At 43.5% G+C, this 17033-nt stretch overlaps 1 protein-coding gene across 2 annotated transcripts in view; it reads right to left on the bottom strand.

The window, feature by feature from the left end:
- GRAMD4 (GRAM domain containing 4) overlaps window positions 1-17033 on the bottom strand; it is a 78958-nt gene that overhangs the window by 31940 nt on the left and 29985 nt on the right. For both annotated transcript variants that reach the window (XM_062638352.1, XM_062638353.1), the window contains exon 3: window positions 10438-10558. In XM_062638352.1, coding sequence (XP_062494336.1) covers window positions 10438-10558 — 121 coding nt within the window. The remainder of the gene's footprint in view (window positions 1-10437; window positions 10559-17033) is intronic.

The following is a 17033-nucleotide window of genomic DNA, read 5'->3' as shown; positions in this document are numbered from 1 at the left end:
TGTTAGTAACCCCAGAAAGAAGAGTTGGAGCTCAGAAACCCAAGTTAACTTCCCGCAACTGAACCTAAAATTTATTCCCAAAGGCAGGGTAAGGAACTTTCACTGTTGCAGCAGACTGGTCTCTCCTGTAAATAAATGGAAAGATATGAACATAAGGGCATACCTATACATGGAGCTGTTCCTAATTACGTGTCCACAAGGAATTTTTAATCCAACAAGAAAACTACTTTTATAAGTAGCTTACCCTACTTTCAAGGGCTCGCCTTGTTCCAGAACAAGAGCATGCACAGCTGAGGGGAAACATCTGTTACACTTCAAATGCACTGGCGCTTGTGCAATATGAAGCTACCACAGAAAGTTCCAAAGCTTTAAGAGATGTTATCTTCTCAAGACCATTAAAGGAAAAAATTCTCCATTAAGCACTCTTTTTACTTTTATGAGGAAGTGACTATGCATTGTGTGTACATAAGAAAACCACAAGTAGTATAAATTAACCTCAATGCCCCTGAAAGTTTACTCAGATCTTCCAGCTTCCTTAATTCCAGTTGCTCTGATTGCACTACATCTTGTTCTACTAAAACCAAAATAAAACCCCCAGAAACTTGTCCACTAGGACAAGCAGTCCAGAGATTCTTTATGGAAAGAGGCAGAGCTAAAAGGTACACAATGAATGAGGCGGAATTCCTATAAAACAAAACAAAAACCACAGCACCCCATCATTAAGGATTGTTACAGCTTCACATTTCATAGCATTTCCTGGCTCTCACAGACATGACAGCATTCAAATCCACCCCACTACAACTGCTCTGGCCCCTCCAACTCTTTAAGGCAGTATTTGTTGCCACTCTGGCAGCAGTGTGGTCTGGCACAGCAAAACCTCAGGGTTTGTTTAAATACTCTGAAGACTGCCAAGCAACTGAAACCATGGAGGGGTGGGAGTTCTTCCCTGCTTTCCTTGCTCTCTCCCTCGAAATAATCTACAATTTCACCAAGCTGAACTGAACTTCCAGAGGATATTTCTCCAGCCCTGAGGGGTCCTTCTGCAGAACAAGTGAGAGCAGAGGTCATGAACCCCTGAGAAGAACCCATAAGAACATTTCACCATGGTATCTATCTACTGAGCTTTACAGATGAGTATCTTCCTTGACGATGAGAACAGAGCAGTCTTGGATTTCATCTTAAAACAGTCCAAATTCAAACATCCTCCCCTTCCACACACACACAAAAGGGTAAAACATAAAAGTTAAGCTTCAGCTCCAAGATTTCCATAATTTCCCTCCCAGGCATATCAATCACAGCTCCCTATCTCCTGCTGGGCAAGAAACAGTAAAATATTGTGAGGCTCGGTACATGGCTTAACTGGACATGCAGCTGGTGTGAGCAGACATAAAGGGGACCTGGTTAGAAGGGGAAAACTACTAACAGAAGAAAATGTCTGCTGAAATACTGACAGAGAAAATCCCTGCCAGCCTGGCAATTAGGTCTGAGAACCAGAAGCATCCTTGAGATGTGCAGCACACAGCTGGATACCTAGAAACTGAAGACATGCTGAGATACCACTGATAAGCACAAACCCAAGGAACTGTAACAGCAATTTATCAACTGAAAAGGTGAAAAATAGTCTGGAAAAAAGGAGAAAACATACTCAGAAAGTAAGAACTGGTGACTGCCACTGGCTATTCTATCTGCAACGACAGGAAAACAGACTGGAAAAATAAAAATTGGCCTGAAAGAACAGAAAACAATTAACAGCATCTACTGGCTGCTCAAGTGGTGATGTCCTACAGCTCCTTAATCCTCAATGATATAAAAATTACTTCATTTTTATCCAAAATGAAACTTCTTTCTCAAGAGAATTTCCTGTGATGCACGTACTTCTCCTTTTCTAAGCAGGCTGAACTCTCCACACAAACTTCCTAAGAGATCTTGGATTCTCACTGGGGAAGGTGTGGTTTGTCCTCCCATTTTTGGGACGGTTTGTCCCATTCTGAGATATGTTCAGTAAGCTTGATACTGATATTATTGTAAACATATGCATACGTGCATGTAAGTAATTTATCACAGTTACATCTGCTGCTATGTTATTGGTAAGTTTACTTCACTAAAGATAAGCTTGTAGCAACCTGTAATACTATACCTACTTGGCTGCTGACATACTATTGATAGCTGCCAATAATTTCTACCAGCTTTATGCATAGACATATATTTTTATTTTCCACTCATCTATATTCACTTTATCCATCACAGATATAATTGTTAGTGGTGATTTCTGTGGCATTTGCAGCAATCTGTAATAAAGCGGAAAAATCTAGAGTTAAAAACCCTCCGTGTCCTTGTGTATTACAGAATCCTATTAACCCTGAGTCACAATTTCTACGTACCTGCAGGCTGGTAACCTTTTAGGTCATGACAGCAGTTGTGACCCTGCAAAAAATGCTCTAAAATCTCTCTAGTAAAGCCAACTTGTGTAAAGAAGCAGGAAAATACCTGGATGCTGTTGCACTTCTCAAAACGAACTTTAGAAGTCAGTGACACAAAGCAACAAGAGTGTTTCAACTACATTAATCTGCCTATTATTGATTGCACTGTAAACCCTAGGAGAATTGACCTCATAGGTAACACCACCATCAGCAATGCGTCCCACAGCTTACCAAAAACCTGTATTCATTTCAGTTTTTCTACAGCAATTTCTCTTCTATTAGCTGTAACATAACTGTCACACCTGAACTAAGGATTTAAAGTTTTAACATTTCAAGAAGTTTAGCTGCTACCATGTACTTGCTAAAAGACAAGCTACCAAGCATTCCTTTGCACAATGATATGGCATCAGCCGCTAGAGCAACTGAAACATTTCAGTTTGCTCCTCAGAACACACAAGCTTGTAAGAAATGTTTTGATAAAAAGCTTTTAAATACCAAAGTATTTAGTTCAGGTGAGACAGAACAGAACCTGAGTAGTATTTAGGAAAGAAAGACAATACATGAGGTTGGGAAGATATAACAGCAGGTTGGATTTCTAATTCAATACTCACGTGCAGTAAAGCGGATGTTTCCCTTAATGCAGGGATTGGAGGTGGATTAGGGAGCCTCCTAGTAGCTGTTTTACATAATAGCATTCCTTTGTAGGCCTACAGGTATGCTGCAAGATCCCCTCTCTGTGACAGTGACAAAAATTTCCTTCAGAGCATAGCTAGAGACTGCAAAGCACTGTTTCTAGACACTAAACCACTTCAGTGCTAAACCTAAGGAGACCACGTTAAAAACTAGAAATGCCAAAAAGCATACATGCATGCTGTCATGTCTACATGGGGAAACACCAGTACTTAACGACAGAAATAACTCTTCCACGTCTATGTTAATTATGGCAAATCTCCTTACAACCCATTGAACATTACCAGAGTTCAAGTATGCTGTTTAATTGGTACTAAACACACTAAATCCCAGCCACACACCATCAAACTGGATCTTACCCACCATGCTGACAGAGCCAGACGCTGGGAGTTTTCTCTGCCAGGCAGACAACTCCTATCCTTGCCAGACTCCCAACTCTTGCAGAAAGCTAGTATTTTAACTTTGTCCCATATAAACCAACGTTGACATTAAGAATAAGACACTGGGAATCTGAAAACGTCTATTTTCATCATTGAAGACACTGGAGAGCTTTAATCTTTACCTCAATCACCAGAAGCAAATAGCAGTGCTGTGAAGGACGTGGGACAACTCCACTACTAGTGGTACAACAGAGATACACAAAGAGTGTTGTCTGACCAACAAGCAGTGATGAAGGAAGGACCCACAACAGAAATCCCCAACTTGTTTTTTTCCACAATTATTTAGTAATTCATATACTCCTCTGGAGAGAGACAAGTTCACAATCCACAGCTATAACTGGATACAGCTTAATTGTGTACTATTTGTCTCCTGCTGTTGTTCTTACCTCTGACTCTCCTTCCCCATGGCTTATGTCCTTTGAACCACTGTCTTTGTAAGAAATAAACCAACTCTGATCCAAAAGCAGTTGAGGGAAAGCTGAGCCTGAACCACCATCCTGCCTTCTCAGTGCAATTAACATTCCCCTGGTACTACTGCCCCCACCTCAATAGCAGAGTCTCATGTGAAATGTTCTTCTATTTCACGCGATGATGGAGAGTGTTACAAAGCACATCATATCTGACAAGGTCGTCTTCCTCTGTGCAAGCTGGTCTAGTTCCTCTTCCAGCAGGAAGAGGGTGAGGTTAGAAAGAATTAAAATGTCATTATTATGGTATGTACAAAATAGTTATGCTAACAACCAATTAGTAACTTCACATTTACATAGTACTTTCAGTTGGGCTTTACTGTGTTATAACAGACACAGGATCACTTCCTCTTCATTACAGAAGGATTTAAAATTGTTGAGATGTGAAATATCTTAAAATATGTGAAATATCTTAAAAATCAACAGCTTTCTGAGACAGATTCTCTTCTCAGAACATCAAGTGGGAAGTTTTCTATTGCTACATACACTTCTGCCAGCTTAAAAGTTATGAAAAGTACTGCTGCTCTATAAAGTTACTGCTGCTTTATAAAGTTTCAGAAATTTCAGAGACTAAAAACACCAGAAGAGTTTCAGAATCCATCGGAAATGAAAGGAGTTGCAAAAATTTTGTCATTATTGAAGGAACTGTTTTCACTCCCTGGTTTTGGCAGAAGAGAAACACGCTATAAATGCTGAAATAGCGTCTGGCTTGTGAATAGCAGCAGGCTCTTCCAAGGCTTTTGTGCTACTAAACTGAGCAGGGAAGGGCAGGTTCCACATGGGGCTCCCAAAATCTCCAGCTCAGTTACTCAAAAGGAACAGGCACAGCAGTGCTGACCACTGCCCTGCCTGAGCTTTCTCACCCACTCTGCAATTCAGGAAGCTAAGCTGGGCATGCAGAAAAGGCAGAAGCAAGAGCACAGCCCACCTACGTAACACAATGCATAGGCTGCATCAAACTGGTGGAGGAGCTGTAACAATACCTCTCTGTCAGTGCAGTGCTGTGCTTTGGTTAATCGGTCCCACAAAAAGAAGTGTGACAGCATGTGATCCTCCTGGGTTGGGCCCTCCAGCATTTCTGCATATGCATGCCACCAACATTTACATGCTTTGTCCAGTGATGAGGGCAGATGGCAAAAGCCCACAGCAGAGACCAGTGCAGGACTCCAGCCTGCTGCTGTTCTGTGCTCAAGTCACATCCTTTCCCTCTCCCCTGGCCCTGGGAACCTCACGCTCTTGGAAGTCAAGTTGAGAGTGAGCAAGAGCACAACCCATGTCCTCCACCAATCAGAGCAGAGCATCTGCAGATGAGAAATGGAGGTCTGAATCCTTGGTGTGTGCTGAGGCTTTTTAAGTCCCACACAGCTGCTCTAGCCTGCTCACGATTCCCTTTTCCAAGAATGCCTCCAGGAAAATTAAGAGAGGTTTTTTGTCCAGGAAGGAAAAACATGAAGTCGGTACACATGGAGTATCATGTAAGCATCTCTGAGTGTAAGTAAAATCTTTCCTAAACTTCTTAAGGAATTTTCTGTAGTTTTTGAGAAGTCAGACCTAGAAAAACTTTAAAAAATTATCAGTATAAAGCAAGCAAAAGCATCTTTGCTGAACACATAGCTCTGGTGAACAGACAGCTCTCAGCAATAGCCTGGGTTCAGCTCTTCTCACTGGAGCACCTCTGGGAACCCAAGGAAAATGTTCAAGAAGATTCCACCAGTCACTATCCACAAACCACAGTCCTCATCAGAGGAACTCCACATGCTCAAGGGATGTGTGCAGATCTCCCAGGGACCCTATTAGTGCCTGGGAGTCCAGGATTTTAAGCTGAAAGAAAGGAGGGTTACAGGGGGATGAGTAAAGGGTATGAAAAAGCAAGGGTAAGTTCCACTACCACAGCAGCCTCATGCTCACCAGCATAAGCATGCTTCATTTAGGATCCTGTGCGGCAGCATCAGGATCCCTTGGCCAGGGCTGACCATCTAACAAGTAATGGCTACTATGGCCCGCAGCTGGTATCTGGGCACCTCATATAAACAGAACAACTACTTACTCTCTCAGTAGGGTCTTCACCTGCTACATAAATCAGCTCTTTATTCTGCTTCAAGATTTCTGAGCCAAAGGTGACAAAAGGCTGCCAGGTCAGTAAAGAGACAGCAACACCAATGCACTGTTCCTCTGCCCTCCCCTAGCTCTGCTCCTGCAGCAAGTGTCTGACCCTCATGTCAGGAGAAAGCACACCAAGGGTGTTGTGACACAGTTGGTAATTAGACCCTGACTCAGCTTCACAGCCAATTTACTACATACAATTACTGTGACTGTTCAAGGAGGCATTGACATTTCTGTACAGAACAGAACTCTCTAATACAGGTCTTTTGCTGGTCACAACCACCACCACACAGTTCACTTCTAAGGTTTACCACTTTCTAGCATCCCAAATCTACCCAAGGATCATGTATAGTTTTCTAGAGCTCTGCTTCCATGAGCTCTGTATTCTGCTAGGTCGCTGTTCTTACAAAAAATCATCAGTCATTGATGCCATTGTGAAGTTAGTCACACACTTGATTTAAAAAGACATACGAGAATGGAAAGTGTGGGAGCAGAAATTTCAATGGGAAAGAAGCACAATCCCAACTTTTCTTGCACTGCTGGTATAAAAATCATAACCAAACCCAGCAGTTTTGTAAACCCTTCGAGACTCCTGCCATAGCCTGCCATACAGAATGGAATGCAAAACCCCTGTGGGAGAGGCCTTTATTTCCTCCTAAAGCTATTCATCCTCAAGCAGCCTTTGATTTACCAGTTCATGACTAACCTTCTCTAACAGTCATCTAGTTTGTTTACTATTAGCTGCTGTTACAACCAACTCCTATTCCCTGAACTGCTAAAACTAGCATTGAAAAAGGCTGGAAAACCTTGAATAAGAATTACATAATACTTCATGTAAACCACAGGATGTACACCTGCTTACAAAGCATCAAGACCAGAGTGCTGATATCTGCAAAACTGCCCTCCATAAGCAAGCATGGGAAGTAATGCAAAGAAAAACAGGTTGTTTACCTCAACAACGTGCAAACCCAGAAAGATACTGGCTATTGTTTTGTTTTTCAAATGCAAAAGCAGCAAACAAATTTTTGTTTCTTGTTTAGATACAACTAGGTTTTGAAGCACTAAACTCACTACTAACCCTAGCTGCCCTTGTTCAGTAGTTGCCTTCCCAACCTAAACCCCGTTCAAGGCAGTATTCCTGTGCATTAAAAACAAGCTTACAGTAACATGCAAAGTCCCTCAGAAATGGATGACTCTGATGACAACAGCTCCAAGACAAAGCATTTTTTGCCCATGTACATTCAGAGGTCCAGCAGACCAAGAAGCCCTGTGCACTCTCCATTCAACAGGTGTTCAAGTCTCGTGCTGCAGGAACCCACCCCAATATTGCAGTCTCACCAGATCCATAGCATTCCCATAATAAGGCTCAGAAGGAGCCATTAGATCACAGAGATTAAGACCATTCCTGCACAGACAGGAAAAGCAACTTCAGACCTTTTGGCTGGAAGAGTTAGATGATCCCTCCCTGGCTTAAGACATCATTATCCAAGATCCCTTCCTCCATGTGTCTCATCCTCCTGACAGTCTGCAGCTCAAACCCCTCACATTTCCAGTTGCATTCTATTTGCATTTACAGCTATTCAACACATTAAGCTATTCCTCTCCATCTTCACTCCTCTGGGTGTTTAGATTATCTTTGCTAAAGAAGAGATTCATCTGGCATCTCAAATGGGGATATTTTCACTTTACTGGAGACAAACTGTTTTTCTCCAGTCACTGTTTGCTCCAGATCTCCTCTGCAGCTTATAGGGGCTACAGCTAGGCCTAGGATGTGTTTCACTGAAAATACTACTCAGCTAAACTGCACCTTTTACTCGCGCCTGCTAACGGCTGAATGGAGATTAGAGAAGACTAGCAGTTCGTTCTTCCTTTAGCCAGCCACCTGCAACTACAGACCCACACTAACTTGTAACTGCATTGTGTATGTGTACATTATACACAGTGTACACCTGGGAGGAAATCTCTCCTCCTTAAGCCTCTTGGGCAATAAGACACCAATACAAATAAGAGGTATAGAAGAGGCAAAAATAAAGTCAGGATCAGGCTGATAATTATTAGAAACTTAACACCTTACAAAGTGAATCCATGGATCTTTAAATATTGCCCCCACATACCAGCAGTTGCTCTGATTTTTTCGCACACCTAGCTGGAGGAAATGGAGTGAGAGGAAATGGCAAACGGTTTATGCAAAAATGCAGTTACAGCAAGGTGTCCTTAAGGAATTCCATAATTAAAAATAGCATGCAAATACAGATGAGCGACCAGCCTTCTTAAACACACCTACTACAGCAGCTGGATTTAAAAATAATGATCAAGCTTTTCTCCAAGGAAATTAAATAAATTGCAAGTTTCAGGAATGTTTTTCTGCTCGCCATCAGCTGACTTTTTGGGAAAAAAAAACCCAAACAAACCAACCAAGCATTGCTAGCATTAAAACAAAACAAAAACCCCACCAACATTAATTCAAAGAGAAGGAGGAAGAAAATAGAATACAAGAAGAATATCCAAAAGGTGAGCACCTCCTTCACTCCAACTGACAAGCATAGTTACATATTTCAGCCCAAAATTTTGAAGGTGGTGTAGGGGAACAGGGATAAGCTTTACTGCGCTTACTTCTCTACCAGTTTATCATTCTTTCTTGTGTTTTTGCATATAGAATTACAACTGACTTGTCAGAACAACCCTCTAATTGTAGCTACCGCAAACCTCAAGTTTAGTGAGGAGCACTGGTAAGGACTGACCCATGCAACCCAGCTGAATGACCCCACTGGCCTGAATCTCCAACCGTCTGCTCAAAGTTCATGTGAAACAGTGAGCTTCATTACCCTTTACCTCAACAGGTTGCTACAAAGGCCTGTGCAAAGGAAAAAGATTCAGCTAAAAATGGTAGCAGCTGATCAGGTTTTTCAAACTACAATAAAAACCTGAAGACTGAAAATATTCACAAAAATGTGTGCCCCACACAGTTCCTCTAAGCATATACTAAGGACTGAGAATGGGCTCACCAACCACTGGAGTGTTTGGGAACCCTATCATGTTTTTATAGCAAAAAGCACATCCTAGTTCAAACCAGAAGTCAGTTCTGGGAAGTCTTACTGTCTCTGTTACATATCATATTATACCAGGAAATCACAAATGTACCATCTTGCTCGAAAAACAATTTGGTAACAAGAGCCTAAGCAGTATGTCTTTGGGGATGGAAGTAATACATGGTAACTCTGTACTTCACAGTTAAATAAGTATTCATAGAAATCACTTAAAACAACAATGCAAGTGAAGCCAAGAGCCTTCAGTTTTTTGCTTGATATTACAATCATGGTACCTCTTCCAGTTATCATTGGAAGCTGACAGCAGCTCACTATAAATTCTTGCCCAGTTTCCTTTATCAGACCTCTCTCTCATACACACGGGGAAACAAAAGTCAAAATAATACTGTCAAATGACAAACAAATCACAGAAAACTAATTCCAAATCCTTGAGAATATGCTGAAGATAAACAAGTCTTCTTGTTACACTGTAATCTCAAAATTAAATAGTATCTATAGCCTTGTTATTTCCATCCCTTAGAAAACATCTGACAAGCTTTGAACATAATAAAAACAACCCCATATTCTGAAGTTCAAAAATAAGCCATTAAAATTACAATTTTGGGAAGCAACTGAGCAAGAATTCTCACTGATTTATTGCAGATCTCTACTTCTATCAAGTTAAAGGAATGTTTGCCTTCAGTGTTTCTGGTTTCAACTATCCTGTCTTACAAGTCAGCAGCTCAGATCTGCAGAGATAAAATCCCAAAAGTCCCGCAGGTGCCTCAAGCTGTGAATGACAATTTTGACTCTTAGATACTCACACACATACACACACATAAACCCAAACACTTGAAATCTACAGATACTCTTACCTGTATTTCTTACACCACTTACCAGTAATTCACATACTGGCAAGAGACGTGTTTTAAGACATCTTACTGTTGAAATATGCTGCCATGGAAAAACGTTGGTTGCCCCTTCAGAAATACCTTCTTAAAATAACTACACCTATTGCAACCACACTGAGTTAATTCTAAGACAATGTGCAGATGTCAACATCAAGACTTCAACTAAGCAACTTTTGTTATGTAGTGAGGTACACTGTGAAGAATGCAATGAGGAAAAATAATATCCAAGTGACCCAGAAACCCTGGGAATGCTTTTAAGTTCTTCACAGGGAGGCATCAGCCCACCTCAAAAATCTGATGCCAACTTTTGCAATTTAAAGAATCCTTATTTCAGCAGCCTTAAGCCATTCCTTTCTACACAGTGTTAATTTCATACTCACGTAAAAAATGTTTTTCCAATAAGGCTATTTCCAGGTGACCTTTGATCTCATTCAGTCTGTCAGACTCCGTTCTGCTAAAATCTTGGACTCCTGAAGCCATGATGATGGTCCCTGGACCAGCCTATAAGAAAGCCAGAACACACAGTTCAGAGGTACATTGTTTCATCATTTAAATACAACATCTTACTTCTGGGGCAGAAAAGAAATAGGCACATGAGAAGCGTGCAAGCGTCAACTTTTCAGGCCTCTTCTTCAGCATTAAACCACCTAAATAAATGAGTGAAAGCTAATCAAATGCACAGCATCCCTCCCATGTGAGTTTACAGAATGCACCTCTGCAGGCCTCAGGGAGTTATAAAAAAGGCATTTTCCCCCCTTTACCAGTTCTGCTGCATCATCGTTTAGCTTTTCTTCTGCTGATTTAAAAGGCATATTTATACTACCACTCTCTCCTCTTCCCATTAAATGAATGGTCAACGCAACATACTCTACACATAATATTGTAAAGCTAGCAAAGTAATACTTTCCTAGATATTTACAGAGCTATTAGAAACTCCATACTGTACATTTTAAAACCCATTTATGGAATTTCTAATTCTGAACACCACAGTCTCTCTGCAAAGAATGGGTCCCCCTACTCCCCCACCTCCAGCACAGCCCAGTTACTCCTGAAGGATGTCACTGGTGCCCAAAAGCTGATCCTAACAGGCCAGGAGTAAGAGGAGTCGGGAAAGTATGGACAGATTTACCAACACTCCTTGAATGAACTCAGCACTGGAAATACTGCAGAATGCAGAAATTGAAGAGCAATTTGATTTGTTAGGAAGAGCAGTGACAAGCACTACCTTCACGAAGTGAGCAGAGAAAAAAAAACAATCCCACATGGCAGAAGGCATAAAGTGGGTAAACAAACAAGAGGAATTAGAGATGTGTGCACGTCTACAGGGGTATGATATAATAGGCATCACAGAAACATGGTGGGATGGCTCCTATGACTGGAGTGTTGGAATGGAAGGTTACAGGCTCTTTAGAAAAGACAGGCCTGGCAGGCGGGGAAGGGGAATTGCCCTTTATGCTAGGGATAGGTTGGAGAGTATGGAACTCTGTCTGGGGACAGGTGAGCAGTCAGAGAGTTTGTGGGTCAGGGTTAAAGGAAACATAGCTATGGGAGACATCACTGTGGGGATCTGTTACAGACCGCCTGATCAAAGAGAACCTGTGGATGAAGCACTCCATAGACAGATAGGAAAAGCCTCACGCTCACAGGCCCTTGTTCTCATGGGTGACTTCAACCACCCTGACATCTGTTGGAAGGACGGTACGGCCTGGCACAAGCAATCCAGGAGGTTCCTCGATTGTGTAGAAGACAACTTCCTTCTGCAAGTAATAGAGGAGCCGACAAGGAGAGGTGCCGTGCTTGACCTCGTGCTCACCAACAGGGAAGGGCTCATTGGAAATGTGATGCTCCAGGGCAGCCTTGGATGCAGCAATCATGAGATGCTGGAATTTGAGATCCTCAGGACAGTGAGAAGAGCGTGCAGCAAGCTCACTGCCCTGGACTTCAAAAGAGCAGACTTTGGCCTCTTCAGGAAACTGCTTTGGAAGGTTCCATGGGATACAGCCCTAGAGGGCAGAGGGGCCCAAGACTCTTGGTTGATATTCAAGGATCACCTGCTACAAGCTCAGGAGTGTTGCATCCCAACCAGAAGGAAGTGCAGCAGGAGGGCCAGGAGACCTCCTTGGATGGATAAGGAGCTCCTGAGGAAAATTCAGATGAAAAAAGAGGCTTATAAAAGGTGGAAGCAAGGACAGGTGGCATGGGAAGAGTACAGGGATGTTGTCCGGGAAGGTAGGGACCAGGTTAGGAAAGCCAAGGCCCACTTACAATTAAACTTGTCTAGGGATGTTAAGGATAACAGGAAGGGATTCTACAAGTACATAGCAAATAAAAAAACAGACTAGGGAGAATGTAGGTCCCCTCAGGAAGCTCTCGGGAGAACTGGCTACACAGGATTTGGAGAAGGCTGAGGTTCTGAATGACTTCTTTTCCTCGGTCTTCACTGGCAAAGGCTCTGACCACACTACCCAAGTCTTGGAAGGCAGATGCAGGGACTGTGAGAATGAAGACCTTGTGCCCACTGTAGGAGAGGAACTGGTTTGAGATCATCTTAAAAATCTGAACACGCACAAGTCCATGGGTCCTGATGAAATCCATCCGCGGGTCCTGAAGGAGCTGGCAAATGAAGTTGTGAAGCCGCTGTCCATCATATTTGAGAAATCATGGCAGTCAGGTGAAGTTCCCAATGACTGGAAAAAGGGAAATATAGCCCCCATTTTCAAGAAGGGGAAAATGGATGACCCAGGGAATTACAGACCAGTCAGTCTCACCTCTGTGCCTGGCAAAATCTTGGAGCAGATTCTCGTGGCAGGCATGCTAAGGCACATGAAAATCAACAAGGTGCTTGGTGACAGCCAGCATGGCTTCACTAAGGGGAAATCCTGCCTCACCAATTTGGTGGCCTTCTATGATGGGGCTACAGAACTGATGGACAGGGGTAGAGCAGTTGATGTCATCTACCTGGACTTGTGCAAAGTGTTCGACGCTGTCCCACACAACATCCTTGTCTCTAAACTGGAGCGACATCAATTTGATGGATGGACCACTCGGTGGATAAAGAACTGGCTGGATGGCCACACGCAAAGAGTTGTGGTCAATGGCTCAATGTCCAGCTGGAGACCAGTAGTGGTGAACCTCAGGGATCGGTGTTGGGATCGGTCTCGTTTAACATCTTTGTTGCTGACATGGACAGTGGGATTGAGTGCACCCTCAGCAAGTCTGCCGATGACACCAAGATGTGTGGTTCGGTTGATACCCTGGAGGGAAGGAATGCCATCCAGAGGGACCTTGACACACTTGTGAGGTGGGCTGATGCCAACCTTATGAAGTTTAACCATGCCAAGTGCAAGGTCCTGCACCTGGGTGGGAGCAATCCCAGGCACAGCCACAGGTTGGGCAGAGAAGAGATTCAGAGCAGCCCTGAGGAGAAGGACTTGGGGGTGTTGGTGGATGAGAAAATGAACATGGGGTGGCAGTGTGCGCTTGCAGCCCAGAAAGCCAACCGTATCCTGGGCTGCATCAAGAGGAGCGTGACCAGCAGGTTGAAAGAGGTGACCCTGCCCCTCTACTCTGCTCTTGTGAGACCTCACTTGGAGTATTGTGTGCAGTTCTGGTGTCCTCAACATAAAAAGGACATGGAACTGTTGGAACAAGTCCAGAGGAGGGCCACGAGGATGATCAGGGGACTGGAGCACCTCCCATATGAAGATAGGCTGAGAAAGTTGGGGCTGTTCAGCCTGGAGAAGAGAAGGCTGCATGGAGACCTCATAGCAGCCTTCCAGTATCTGAAGGGGGCCTATAGGGATGCTGGAGAGGGACTCTTCATTAGAGACTGTAGTGATAGGACCAGGCTGGACGAAGCCTTGGGGTGATATGATTTAGCATAAGGTCTCCCTGCCCATGGCAGGGGGGTTGGAACTAGATGATCCTAAGGTCCTTTCCAACCCTAATTATTCTATGATTCTATGATTTTCAGACAGCAGGGGAAATGGTGGGTGAAGGCATCTCCTGGGTAATGGTTGTTCAGGTTGCATGCAGTCCCCACCAGGTATAAAAGTCTGCCAACATGAATTACAGGAGGTTCTCCAGCACCTTATACTGAAAATCAAAGTGCTAGATTACAGAAATTATCTCAAGACAAAAAGGGATTTATTTACTATTCCCCCATCCCCTGTTTGAGCCCTGGAAGCATACAGGAACTATATTGCTTTCAAAAGTCAGCTTGCATACATTCAACCACAACAGCTTAAATTACACACATACATAAACTCAACTAATCTACAAGACAATTAAGAGACACTTCCTACATTTTAAAAAAGAGGTGCAAAAAGCTCACTGAAAGCAACGTTGGGAAGTACTTTCACTGCTGGGAATGATTTGTACTTTTAAGGTAAACCAGTGTGGAAATACCTACTAAACATCTGTTTTCTTGCTCGAGCTGAACAGATGCTGAGTTTAAGCCTCAGAATTTGTCTACCCAGGCAAGTTAGCACTGCAGACAAGTACTGCACAGCATTTACCTGGCATCAACTCCCCACCTAGGCTTGCTCAATACAGTGCCAAGAAGAGATGCTATTTCTAGTCCCAAAAAGCAACACACACCCACACAGCACTCTGCCAACACTGCTGGCCCCAATGAGTAGCAGAAGCTGTTAGCTTAGCAGCAATCCTGATTCCCACTTTGGAGCTGGCACAAACCATGCCATAGCAGAAACAAACAGCTCACACAGGGAGCTGTAGCATCCTCCTTCCCATGCTCCAGATTTCCTGTTCACACCTGCCTATAGCCAGCCAGAGAGGTGCAGTAACACACGCCACTTGCAACCACTCCAGCTACTGCTGACGAGTAACTGTACCTGCCTGTTTTCAGATGAGCATGGGACTGCAATTAACCTCTGTGTTGATTTCTTATCTATAGAGTTGGGTCATGTTTATTTACGCTGCAAGATTTAGTGTTACCACTTGCCAGACACTTGGAAAGCACAAGGGGGATGGTGTGGCCAAAGTCAAACAGCAGCACCCTTATAGCACACTCTTACCAGCAGGCACAAGGGAAGTGTTATTGAAATATAGGTTGCTGCAAAGACATTAAAGCATGGCTTTCTATACTGTATATCCATACCTGGTACAAAGGGACAATCTTTGCTTCCTGCATAAAGTATTTCGTAAGGAGCTGTCCAAAGAAACAGTGCTACAGCTTAAAAATAAATAAATCAATCAGTAAAATCACATACAGGTCAAAGAGTAAGCTGCTACACTCATCAGGAATGCGCTTGGGCTCTGCACATCAGGATGGTGCTTAGAGAGCTCCTGGCTCCTGCCCAACCAGTCCCTGGTCTCCAACCCCAGGCACTGCAGAGGTGGCAGCAGCACAGAGGTGAAGGAACAGACGATGAGAGGGGCTAGCAAACATCTAAGTATATACAAGTTTTTACCCTCATTGAAGATGCTCGAGATATTTAACCCAGAGATAAGTTACGGTTCAGAAACCCATCTAAAGAACCAAATCTGCTTTTGCTCCTTCAGAGATATAATACCCAGGATACACTGACTATGCCTCTTACGAAGAAGGAAAAAGCAAGAGGTGCGTAGTACTGGGGACAATGATAAGAATTAACCACTTGTGGTGTGGCTGACACTCTAGAGGGAAGGGATGCCATCCAGAGGGGCCCTGACAGGTTCAAGAGTTGGGCCCATGCAAACTTCATGAAGCTCCACAAGGCCAAATGCAAGGTCCTGCAGACGGGTCGGGGCAATCCCAAGCACAAATACAGGCCAGGAGAAGGATGGATCAAGAGCAGCTCTGAGGAGAAGGACTTGAGGGTGTCGGTTGATGAGAAGCTCAACATGAGCCGGCTGTGCACCTACAGCCCAATAAGCCAACTGTACCCTGGGCTGCTTCAGAGTATGGTCAGCAGGTCAAGGGAGGTGATTCTCTCCCTCTACTCTCTTGTGAGACCCCACCAGCAGTACTGCGTCCCGTTCTGCACCCCAACATGAGAAATACAGGGACTTGTTGGAATAAGTCCAGAGGAGGCCACAAAGATGATCAAAGTGATGGAGCACCTCTCAGAGAGACTGAGAAAAGGCTCAGGGGAGACCTTACAGCCTACCAGTACCAAAAGGTGCGACAAGAAAGCCGAAGAGGGACTTTTTACAAGGGCATACAGGGATAGAACAAGGGGGAAACGGTTTTAATCGGAAAGAGGGTAGATTTAGATCAAATATTAGGAAGAAGTTCTTCCCTGTGAGGGTGCTGAGGCGCTGGCACAGGCTGCTCAAAGAAGCTGTGGCTGCCCCCTCCCTGGCAATGTTCAAGGCCAGGTTGGACAGGGCTTTGAGCAGTCTGCTGTAGTGGAAGGTGTCCATGCCAACGGCAGGGGGTTGAAACTGAATTATCTTTATAGTGCCTTCCAACCCAAACCAGTCTGTGATTCTGCGACTCATTCTGGAAGTTGCCAAATGCGCATATCTGCTAAAGTGCTGGATCCAAGAGGTCTGGCATTAGTTGATGGATTAAATATCAGGAGGCACGCATCATTAAACTAACCACAAAAGGTTACAACAACTTAAAAAGAAAAAAAAAGAATAAAAATATCCACTAAGTTAAAATATAAAGCCGCTTACTAAGAACACAGGAAAAGTGAAATGGTTTAACCAGGGTAGTAAGATACAGAGTGATACAAGCTTGGTGGAAAATAAAGCACCCAAGTTCCAAAATCAGTGACACCATAACATATTAATGAATACAACTTAGAAGCATTCAGAAAACCGAGCACGTCCGGGGCAGTGGTATGGGAGACATTTAAGCAGATAGCTCTTATGTCCCTGAAGTTTTTTCCCCAAACCAACACACCTCATTCTGTCAAGAGGTGTTAATAGGCTAAAAAGATGAGAAATAAGGTCTATATATTTGCTGGAGATCAACTGCCTGCCTCTGAATTAAAAAAAGTACTTCTCTGTGAAGTTAGCAGTGTTA

Source organism: Pezoporus occidentalis, unplaced genomic scaffold, assembly GCF_034315485.1.
Source record: "Pezoporus occidentalis ecotype Australia unplaced genomic scaffold, CSIRO_AGI_Poc_V1 ctg56, whole genome shotgun sequence".
Taxonomy (NCBI): Eukaryota; Metazoa; Chordata; class Aves; order Psittaciformes; family Psittacidae; genus Pezoporus; species Pezoporus occidentalis.
This window is presented reverse-complemented; position numbering and strand designations above follow the sequence as displayed.